Source organism: Amblyomma americanum, chromosome 5 (assembly GCF_052857255.1).
Source record: "Amblyomma americanum isolate KBUSLIRL-KWMA chromosome 5, ASM5285725v1, whole genome shotgun sequence".
Lineage (NCBI taxonomy): Eukaryota > Metazoa > Arthropoda > Arachnida > Ixodida > Ixodidae > Amblyomma > Amblyomma americanum.
In genome coordinates this window covers 130,643,538-130,654,845 of record NC_135501.1, presented here as the reverse complement: position 1 = coordinate 130,654,845, position 11,308 = coordinate 130,643,538, and the positions used below count along the sequence as shown (strand labels likewise).

General features: G+C 47.8%; 1 protein-coding gene across 1 annotated transcript; it reads left to right on the top strand.

Annotated features, from left to right (window-relative positions):
* Nucleotides 1-337: 337 nt before the first annotated feature.
* LOC144134194 (uncharacterized) lies at nucleotides 338-11,308 on the top strand. Its single transcript, XM_077667153.1, has 5 exons — nucleotides 338-601; nucleotides 1,176-1,415; nucleotides 3,589-3,771; nucleotides 6,627-6,809; nucleotides 10,234-11,308. The coding sequence occupies exons 2-5, from the start codon at nucleotides 1,212-1,214 to the stop codon at nucleotides 10,849-10,851; spliced, it is 1,188 nt and encodes a 395-aa protein (XP_077523279.1). The 5' UTR covers nucleotides 338-601; nucleotides 1,176-1,211; the 3' UTR covers nucleotides 10,852-11,308.

Sequence of the window (11,308 nt, the reverse complement as noted above, 5' to 3'; positions counted from 1 at the left end):
CTACGTTTTTTTCTGGTGGCGTCACTTCAGGAGGGCTAAAAAAGGCTGCTCTCGACTTGGTGCCACTGGGGCTTCCGCACCTCAATGAAGGCGAAATGTAGTAATCCCCATCAGTTGTGCACTGCCCGTGCACTTTACAGAACACAACGGCAAAAGAAGAAAATCCCTCACACCTACACAGCCGCCCCCATTCCCGTTCCTCCGTTCACTTCTTCATCTTCGATCTCACGGCGTGGTTCCGTTATCCACCCCGGTTAAGAGAGTTCATCTGCCATTATTTCCCCTAACGTCATGCCCAAACACTCCGCCGACAAATCTAACAAAGGGGTGTTTCCGCAGGTTCGACTCTGTGCTTCCATTCGGGGCTCTCATTGGGGCACTCGGCAGTTCCCTTGTGGCATTCATACTGGGTCGCCGTTGTACGCTTGCTCTGGGATCTGCGGGCTCGCTTGCTTCGTGGCTAGCCATCTCCTGGGCCTCCGCCGATTCCTGGTACCTTCTCACGGCAAGAGGTGCACTAGGACTCTGCACAGGCGTCGTTTCACTGGCGGCTCCTGCGTACATCGGCGAAATCGCCCTGGCCGAGGACAGGGGCAAGCAGGTGAGCTGTGGTGATCGTCTCTCTATCGGTCTTATGGTGCTTTGCATACATTGCGGTTAATAGGTGCAGTACACAAGTGATGATACAGCTCTCGAGAAATAGTTGACAGTTCAATTTGGGTACCCTTAGTGTGACCGCGGTGTGGAGAAGTCGCAAATCATCGGCCATATTAGCAAGAGGCACTGACCAAACCCTGATGGAATTGGAGCCTACACATTTTAGAGCGCAGATGATAATGGCGCGTTCGTGGACGGAGTAGCGGGTGCCTGCCGCGCTGTAAACGTTAAACTGAGTTAGAAGCCTGAGGAGGAGGGGGTACGAAACATTGAGAGAGTGGTAGCGCGAGGGGGAGTAGCTGCGAGTGAACAGGAAGACGGAAAATCTCTGGGACCGAATATAACATACTGCGATAGCTTCTACAAACCATTCTATGTTCGCGTCCCAACAGCACCTCCCTCCCCCATTGAATGAGTCTTTGTTCAGGAGAAACGTGTCTCAGCAACATAGATAAGACAGAGTCTATCATTATTGGCGGATGAAGCCGCAAGCGCTCACCTCTTTACCCTTGGCGCAGTGTGGCGCTCACCAGACGGGCATCGCGGCAGGTATAATGTACACGTACGCTCTGGGCCAGTTCATCGACTGGTCGCAGCTGGCCCTGTGCTGCGCGGTGCCGTCCATCCTCACGGCGGTCCTGCTGGTGCGCGCCGTCGAGTCTCCGCGATGGCTAATGGAGCAGGGTAGGCGTGGCGACGCCCAGGCGGCGCTGAGGAGGCTGCGCAGATATGCCTCTTTGGCGGACAGCGAGTTCGAGGTAAGCAGCTGCGCAAGTCGCGCTACTGCGATGATGCTGATTAGCACGCGTGGAAGAATCAACAGCTGGTTTTTGCACTTTGAAACGGGAGCTCGAGAGAAGGGACGGTGAACATGATGTGTGCACGGGTCCCCTATATCACGCAACAAAAACGGACGGGAAAATACGCACGCATTGCTCGTCCGCATTTTCATCAGGCGTTACTGACGCTGCACCCTCATTATGAAAAATCAGGGATTAGCCCAACAGCATTTACATTAACGCGATGACAGGAGTACAGGAGGCAAGTCATAGTCTATAGCGTGGACTTTTCGACGAGAGACATCAGTGTTTGCCAATGACGTCGAAGGCGCCGTGCTGCTGCATAACACCTTCAAAAGTGTGGCCCCATTACACATCAAGGATTATGAGTCGGGTTTGCATATTGGATGCAGACCTGACGTATTTATTCGGAAAGGTGTTAGGGTAAAGTCGTCGCTTGTACAGGGGCGGTGAAAATATAAGCGAAGAGCGCGGCACCTACGCTCCAGCTTTCGCTTTTGTTTTCATCGAGCTTGTACCTTGATGGTAACGAAAAGAGGCTAGAGATGGCCATGACAAAATATGTCCCTTTTTCTTATCGTCGAGGAGCAAGAGCAGTGAAGATCAGTGGTGGGCGTATCCGCCGCGGTGTCGGTGCACAGCGGCCTAAACTGCTGTCCTCCTTGTTTGGAGAATCTAATCCAGCATCACACGCCTTACAACTAATTGCTTTCAATGCTTTCGAGATCTCGTGGTGCTGGCCGAGGCGCTCTAAAAACATGGCTGGGCTTTCATTTCGTTTTACTTTTTTGCCCGTGTATCGCAGAAAGCACCCAGTTTCTTAGCAAGTCTGTGGTCCTCGTGGGTATCGCAGCATTTTGACCTCCCCGTATTTACATATCGTTTCGGTCGTCAGCTCAGTTTAGTGGATTGCGCTACGTTTTATAAATAGTAAATTAGGCTCATTGCCTCCACATGAAAAGCGTTTCGGCAAAATTTAATTTTTCGCAATTCTTTGCGGTATCCCCAGCGACGTGGCTAAGGTAGAAAAATGCTTTGGGCTTTGGTGAAACAGCAACCAGATCATGCTGGTGACAAGTGCGCCAGCTTACTTTGTGTCAAGGGAAAAGAACCTTGTTTGTCTTTGGAATGGTTTGGTTTATAAGGTTTTAAGTCCCAAGGTGATTCAGGATATGAGGGACACTGTAGTGGATGTCTGCGGTAATTTAAACCATCTGGTGTTTTTTTACCGTTCACTGGCATCGCACAGTACGCGGAACTCTAGCATTTTGCCTTCATCAAAATGGGTCCGTCGCAACGTGGATCGAACCCGCATCTCTCGGGCCTGCAGCCGAATACCATAACCACTGAGTCACCTCAGCAGCGACGTCGGAAAGGACCTGGAAAAGTGTTTTTGGCGATCAAGAATAAAAATTTAAAAAGGCGACCCATTTTATAATTCCCACGCATGGCACTTAACTCTATTCAGTGGCGTAGAAATATTTTCTTTCATCCGCATATTACGGATTATCCTGTGTTTTCAAAGCAAACTAATCACCCAATGTCACATCATCATGATCAGCCTACCTACGTCCACTGTATAGCTAAAATCTCTCCCATATGCCTTTAATCAATACTGTCGTGCACTAGTTGGGACCAACTTTATACCCGCAGACTTCCTAATCTCATCCGCCCCCTGCTACGCTGCCCTTCGCTTCGAATTTACACCTTCGCTTAACTGACGTTCTTCATGCATATTTCTTACCACTTGTTTCTTACCACCAGAGTTTCTTAGATTTCCTAAAAAGTTGCCGGAACTTCACCTTCAGAGCGGAATGTTAACTCATTTAGCGGGTAGGCTAAGTCAAAGGGAGGGTCTGAGAAAATACTTGGGCAGCTCAAACTATAATGCGCAGCTTTTTAGTGGTGACAAAGTTGGATGCCATTTATTTATACCTTTTGCAATCGCTGGACATCCAACAATCATAAAAAGCGAGTAGTTGAAGGCGACAACTGCGACGCCCGTTGTGAATGAATTCTCTACTCGCGATGTAGAAACTCCTATCCACAGCTTATCCTCCTGCTCACTTTTGTTTTTGCTTTAAGGCAAGCATTCTTCGCATGATCGGAGGTTTTGAACACGTCATCGCAGGTGATTGAGGTGATCTACCCGAAAACACCGATGCCCATCATGCATTACATGCTCGCCGTGATTGTAATCGTGTCCCAACAATTCTCCGGCGTCAACGTCATCATGCAGTACTCCACGGGGCCTCTTCAGGTCCAGTTCGGGGCGACTCCGCACGAGGATTTCATCTTCCTCGCCATCATACAGGTAAAAGCCCACTCTCAGTCACGCACAGCACGAAAATGCGGCTGCCTTATCGCACATAAGAAGGTTGCACATAACAAACTATGTAGATATGTGCCATGCCGTACCTTGCACTCAAATTAGTACTATTATTTTGGCTGCAAAATGAAGCAAAAACACATCAGCTGCAGCTAAAGCTAAAAGCGTTCTCTCCAAATTTTGTCATCATTCTCTCTACTAGTCTTTGCGCAGTTGAAATTACTGACAACCTTAACCTCAACCTCTTGTTTGCGCAAGCCTTCATTGTTGCAGTCCTGAACACTTGTTCAGTTTTTTTTAGCGAGGTTTGTTCCTGTCCATCACGTCATAGCAGCTGGGCAAAGAAGCAAAGATGCGAAGATTTTTGAACTAAATTTCAACATTGCCACATACGCTTTATAATAGGTTGCGTTTCGGTCATATAGAAATAAATGACAGTAAGTAACCAGGTAATCTGTAAGGCTGCACCTATTGAAATCGCTAATCCGAACAAGGTCTGCTCCCAATTTGCTTCTTCCGGCGAGACGCGAAAGACCAGTGGCTCGCGTCCCGCACAAAGCGAACAGCCGCGAAGCAGTAGCCACAGAGTCCGATCCCGTCACTGTCTTGTGGCACTCGGTTGTCACGTTGAAGCTGGTGCCATTTACTATACTTGACCATTTGCCATCAGCGAAACCAGCTTCTCGTCAGGTATGCCCCTATGTAGCACGCCAAGTTGTAGCAGCGCCATCGCCGGCGGCAACGCAATGGAATACGAGACAGAGTCACTGCCCGGCGCTGTCCGCGTTTCGATCTTAGTGCGTACAGTGACCTTGACTGAACGAATTTGTTTCTCTCCTAGCAGCATCGAAGTCAGTCGCGGCCTGGGTTTACCGCGCAGTGTTTGTGTTCTGCTCGCACTCTTATCAGCAGTATACATCATGTTGTAGGCCTGCCTTTTACTCGTGGTCACAATTATATCACGTATTCGTGATGTCAGCTACATCTACAAAGCTATCGCGGCATACCTTTAGGCGGACCTAAGTAATGTAAAGCTTTGGTCAAGTTGGCGCGACATGCTCTGGGAGGAATGGCGCAGCAGGGTAAGAGGTGCTGTGCTTTTGTTTTCTTCCGTCCAGACCTTTCCATGGCTATAAAGGCGCGGCAGGAAATTTTCTTTCGCCCAGGCCGTTCCCTGGAGGGAATGGCGCGGCCGGGAAACACGTGTTTTTTTTTGTTTTCATTCGTCCAGCATCTTCCTTATAGGGAATGGCGCGGCAGGGAAAGACGTGTTGTACTTTTGTTTTCTTTCGTCAAAGCCTTTCCAAGGAGGGAATGGCAGGGACGTGAAAGACGTGTGGTGCTTTGTTTTCTTTTGTCCAGGCCTTTCCAAGGAGGGAATGGCACGGCAGTGGAAGACGTGTTGTGCTTTGTTTTCTTCCGTCCAAGCCTTTCCATGGCTGGAATGGCGCCGCAGGGAAACACGTGTTTTTTTTTCTTTTCATTCGTCCAGTTCCTTCCCTGGAGGGAATGGCACAACAGAGAAGAACATGTGCTTTTGTTTTCTTTTGTCCAGGCCTTTCCCTGGGGGAATGGCACAAAAGAGAAAAACGTGTTTGTCTTCTGTTTTCTTTCGTCCAGGCCTTTCCCTGGCGGGAATAGCGCGGCAGGGAAACAGCTATTGTGTTTATCTTTTCTTTCGTCCAGGCCTTTCCCGGGCGGGATTCGCGCGACAAGGAAAGACGTGCTGTTTTATGTTTTCTTTCGTCCACTTCGTTCCAAGGCGCGTATTACGCGGCAGAGAAAGACGAGTTCTTTTTCTGTTTTCTTTTGCCCAGGCCTTTCTCTGGAGGGATTGGCACAACAGAAAAGAACGTTTTGTGGTTTTGTTTTTGATTTTCCAGGCCTTTCCCTGGAGGCAATGGCACAACAGAGAAGAATGTGTTGTGCTTCTGTTTTCTTTCGCCCAGGCCTTTCCCTGGCAGGAATGACGCGGCAGAGAAAGACGAGTTCTTTTTGTGTTTTCTTTTTCCCAGGCCTTTCTCTGGAGGGAATGGCACAACAGAAAAGAACGTTTTGTGGTTTTGTTTTTGATTTTCCAGGCCTTTCCCTGGAGGCAATGTCACAACAGAGAAGAACGTGTTGTGCTTCTGTTTTCTTTCGCCCAGGCCTTTCCGTGGCAGGAATGACGCGGCAGAAAAAGACCTGTTTTTTTTTTCCCACGCCTTTCCCTGGAGGGAATGGCACAACAGATAAGAACGAGTTGCGCTTTTGTTTTCGTTCATCCAGGCCTTTCCCTGGTGAGAATGGCACAACAGAGAAGTACGTGCTGTGCTTCGGTTTTCTTTCGGCCAGGTCTTTTCCTGGCGGGAATGGCGCGGCAGGGAAAGATGTGTTCTTTTTTGTTTTCTTTCGTTCACTTCACAAACGGGAATGGCGCGGCAGGGATAGACGCATTGTGATTTTTTTTTTTCGTTTTCTTTGCTTCACATCATTTTCAGGCGCAGCAGGGAATGTAGTGCTGTTTTTGTTTTATTTCGTCAACATCTTTCCCTGGTAGGAATGACGAGGCATGGAAAGAGTTGCGTTTTTGTTTTCTTTTTCTCTTGTGCGTTTCGGTTTCAAGTGACGCAGCTAACGGATTTTGGTTAAATAGGTGAATTCGAGAGACCATCAAAGGTATATATTGGAGTCCTATGGCCGCGCTCAGATGCATATTATATAGTATGATTGTAAAAATCAGTGCCACAAAAGTTTATTGAAAGGAACGATCGTGCGTCCAATGCGCCAAAGAATTCTTATTGCTCTTTATTTGCCTTCGGTGCTGGATCGTAGCTTTCCCAACGCTATTTGCTCCGCAGCTGGTGACGACAGCGATGTGTGCTCAGCTGCTGGACCTGGCGGGGCGCGTGTGGCCGCTGGCGGTGTCGGTGACTTTGTGCACGGGCAGCATGATGGTTCTGGGTAGTGTCTACTTTGCGGCAGCAAGCCCCTCCTATGCAATAGACAGCACACTGGCATCTAACCTGATCTTCGGATCCAAGGTACCAAATTGAAATGTGGTTTTTTCTTCTACATTCAAAACTTCATTACAAATCTAAATTGTAGTTCCAAAATGTAGAAACTCGCTTCCGTTACTAACGAGCAAGGTTAGATCACAACGCCATGTCTTTGATATCAGTCGCACTGACCCAGCATGAGAAAATGAATCAGGCAAACTTTTATTAAAATATACCTTGAATTTTTTTCGGTTGTTATTGTCCATGGGGCAGGTGTATATCTCCTTCACTTCAACAAGGCTCTTTCCTGGGTTAATTAGTTTGTAATAATGGAAAATATTGGAAAGAAGAAAGCGAGAAAGAGGTGCCGTAGTGGAGGACTCCGGCATAATCTGGGCCAGCTGGGGATCTTTAACGTGCAGTAAAATCGCACAGCACACGGGCGCCATTTTGCGTTTCACCTCCATCGAAACAAGAAAAAAAAGGGGGGGGGCTTCAAAAGGACTGGACAAAGCCGCATACATATACCTCATCTAGCAAAAAAAGAAACACGAATGCAGCAAGGATTCAACGCATGCGTGAGGCATTTTCTCCTTTACTTCTTTCATTACTTAGAGGTCCAGCAGGTGCTTGCTTGTCGACCATTCTTAAACCAAAAAGATTCCAGTAAAAATAACCAAAATTTCTGTTCGCCAAGTGGTTTAATTGTAATAGCGGGCCCGTCATTTCAGGGTTCTCAATCATGGAAGGAAGGAAGCTGAAAGGGGCGCTGGTGCAGCTGGATAATTTGGGACGGGAGACTACTTAGTGATAGGAGTTGTTTCTCTTGCGGCCCCCTTGCCCTAAACCCTAGAACAGTTCCAGCTAGGGCCCTTATTTCCTGATATGAAGTTTTTTTTTCCTCGCAATGGCTAATGGGTTCTACAGAAAGCGCGGGTGGTCTGTTTTGTCAGCAAAAGAAACCGAGACGCGTTAACTAGTTCGTGCTGCTCAAGAACGAGGCTGGAAAACACTTCCAGTGCGAATCGAGGTGGTCTGTATACGGATGCATGTAGGCTGGAGCGTCAAGTGTCGAAGACGTTCGTTTCGGCCAGCACGAACTGTAGGTCCTGCACAATGAGGGTGGGTATGAAGACAAAAGTTTTTGGGGTTTCGCCTCATTCCTAGGAAGGGCGAGGGAGCTCCTGTCTCCTGAAGGAATACGACGGCAAGATAGAGGAGCGCTAAAAGACATGCAAGCATTGCACTAAATTTGGTCATTAACGCTGAATTATCTGTGGCTTCAGGCAGGCATTGCTTCCATTGTTGTTTTACTTCAAAACAAAAGCAAAAACAAATACTTTGTTTTGACGTGTCGTAGCGTATACATTCTATTCTCTTTAAGTGCGCGTCTTTGGCACCACTGGCGCAGCCAAGTAAACAAAAGGCTCCACACAACGCTTTTTTAGGCTAGCATTAGACCGTCATCAGTACTTCCGCTAATCGCGCACCCCATTTTATGTAGTTGGCAAAGAGCACTGTTTTCTTTTTTTATTTGCGATATGCTGGTATTATGAGAATACACGTATGCTGCGTTTCTTTGATCAAGGCACCGTAACAGGAACGAAATCTTGCGGATCCGAGTCTTTGACACAAAATTATGCACAACGCCAAAATTACAAAGAGGATTGGTTTATTAGGTCAATGGGGGTTTAACGTTGCAAAGAGACTCGGGTTTTGAGGGAGGCAGCAGTGGAGGGCTCCAGAAATTTAAACCACCTGAATTCTTTTATGTGCACTGGAGTCGCAGAGTAAACGGGCCTCTAGAAATTCGCCTCCATCAAAATCCGACCGCCGCGGCAGGGTTCGAACGAGCGTCGTTCGGGCCAGCAGCCGAGCGCCGTAACCGCTGAGCCATCGCGGTGGCTGATTACAAAGAGGAATTTCCCGGAATTGTTAAAAGCAAGACTGCAGGGAAGACGACGACAGACATCGACTCATCTCAAGCATTTTAAGATTCGGAGCTTGCATCAAAAAGCACATTTCCTGAAAATAATTTTGAGGGAGTGAAATGCATGTTTTAACACATTAGTGTTAACGGTTTTGTTCAGCGGAGAAGCCGCCTTTATTGTTGGAGTGCGCGTGTCGAGAAAATCGAGATTGATCGAAAGGGTCGTGACGTCAAAACGACGCCACCTATAGCGGTTAATTCAAACACCCTACAAAAATCCCACAGCACAATAGTGATAACGTTAGTACGCAATTTCTCATTGATCTATGGCGCGTAAAGTCATTCCACCGCCATTATGTAGTACCTATGAAGAATGAAAATCAATTGCGCTGAACGAAGAGTGTTCGAGCCGGGACTCACACCGTTGCACATTTGGTGGTGAACCGGACGCGCTGCCCTTCGACCACTACGGAACGTTGGTTCGACTTGATAAATTGAGGCATTGCGTCTCTTATAGTAAATAAAAAATAAAGGACAGTGTCCATAACTGAAAAATAATGTGAAAAGAAGACTTCAGGCCGCTGAAGAGAGGCGTTAACGCTATCGCGCCGTATCCTTAAGTCGGAGCTTTTCTTTTTAGCAAATAGAGCCGGAAAGGTCTGTTTGCCAAATTAGAACTGCACCTTAATTTTTTCTAACGATTACTTGATTGCGTCACATGCTGAACCATATCATTTCAATTTGCTTCCAAAATTTTGTTTACAAAAACTAAATGCTCCTCAGGAACTACAGAACTAACAAACATATCGTGATATTTGTTCGGTAAATAACGATGGGAGAACTCATTATTCTTTTGAATCAGAAGATAGACATCGTTATTGGGAAGTAGTGAAAAATTCCGGTTGCTTTAACCATAATAAGCATTTCATAAATGTCTCTTACTTTGACAGAAATACTGAAAATCCTTTTTTCGTAATATCTGAGCAGTATGCTTCAGTCTTTGTTTTTACGAACTTTGTTACGCAAGCTGTAAAACGCATTAGAAACGACCTGAGAATTGGTTGTTTGATTTCTAAACCAAAGCCGAAATAATGACGGTACAATGTGAGCCCTAAGTCAGCTCACCATTCACCGTTAAGCATACGAATATTAGCGCTCCAGTTTGCCCCTGCTGTCTCAAACCGTCGCTTTTCCCTCCGCTTCGCCAACTTGGTTTACTGCTCACCCTCCTTCTAAAAATCTCTCTTAACCAGCCGCCTCGCCCTCTTCCCTACTCTATTCTGCGGCGCCGTGCGGGCACATACCCAACAATTCTGGACGCATGCATGTTCGAGCTTGAAACTATTTATGAATGCATTTTTTTCATATAATGTAAGATTTCACTATAACAATCAATAAATCTGCAGATTACCCGACGGCAGTCTCAAAAAAATGGACCATTACTTTCAACATTTCAGTTAGAGTGTCTTATACTTTTCCGATTTTAAAAATTTTTGCTCGAGAATGTCGGACGTGTTTATCGCGCACGGATGTCCGCAGGTCGTCTTTAGCGCCGCCTTTTCCGCTGGCCTGGGTCCCGCGTCCTGGGTGCTGGCCGTCGAACTGGCGCCTCTGCGCGGAAGCGGCTTCGACTTCGGCAGCGTGTGCGCCTTCTACTGGGCCTCAGCGCTGGCAGTCGTCAGCCTGTTCGCAACGCTGGGCACGGACCCGCACTCGCTGGCGGTGCTCAGCTGGGTCTGCGGCACCGTCACCTTCGCGGGTGGCGTCACCACCTTCGCTTTTGCTCCGGACACCGTCGGCATCAGCGTCGAAAGCATCCTGATGGAGGGCCAGGACCACAAGCCGAAAAAGAAGAAATCGGACACGGTTGAAGCTGCCACCTCTTCCATCACGCCGCGTCCTGACGAAGCAAAGGCTCTCAGTCAACACAAAGAAAACAGCTCGAAGGCGCGGCTTGGTGTTCCAGCAGCTGAAAGAGGACACACGGCTGGGGTCGAGTCCGCGGCTGAAGCTTTGGCCGAGGATGACGATAGGCATCAGGAACGGGCTCGGGCACTCCCTGATGAGGTGTTGCGTAGCGCAGCCATCTCGTCGTCACATAGTGCTGTGGCCTCGACGCCTTCTATCCACATGTCTGGTAGTGGCCGCCAAAAGTAGGCGGAGCCGTGATAGGAAAGCGCAAGTGCTCATTGTGTAGGACTTGTGCTACATAAGATGTAGACATGCGCTTCTCCGACATGCAAGCAGTTAATACCATTCAATGCGTCTTCTCTATTGTCACCCTGCCATTTCATTTTATATGTTCTGCGCTGCGAAATTTCGATATAACTTTCACACCTGGTTCCGCCGGTAATTTGACCGGTAGCGCCACGTTTGCTCGTGTATGTTCGTCATCATTCGACTGCACACCCATATAGTTCTCCCCGACATGAATGTGCAAATTGTTAATTTCAATCTAACGATGTTTGTAGCCGTGTTAATCCTTCTTAGTTGAGATATACCTGTTATTTATGCAATAAGCGCCGCAACATCGCTTGCGACTACGAGCTCCATTTTCTTAGTGCCATTCCGCTACCAGTCGAAATCGCCCAGCTTAATCCACGGTGGGTGTACA

Coding starts and splice junctions, on each gene's coding strand:
- LOC144134194 (XM_077667153.1), top strand. CDS start 1,212: ATGTACACGTACGCTCTGGGCCAGTTCATCGACTGGTCGCAGCTGGCC. Junction 1,416..3,588: donor TGGCGGACAGCGAGTTCGAG/GTAAGCAGCTGC, acceptor ACGTCATCGCAG/GTGATTGAGGTGATCTACCC. Junction 6,810..10,233: donor ACCTGATCTTCGGATCCAAG/GTACCAAATTGA, acceptor GGATGTCCGCAG/GTCGTCTTTAGCGCCGCCTT.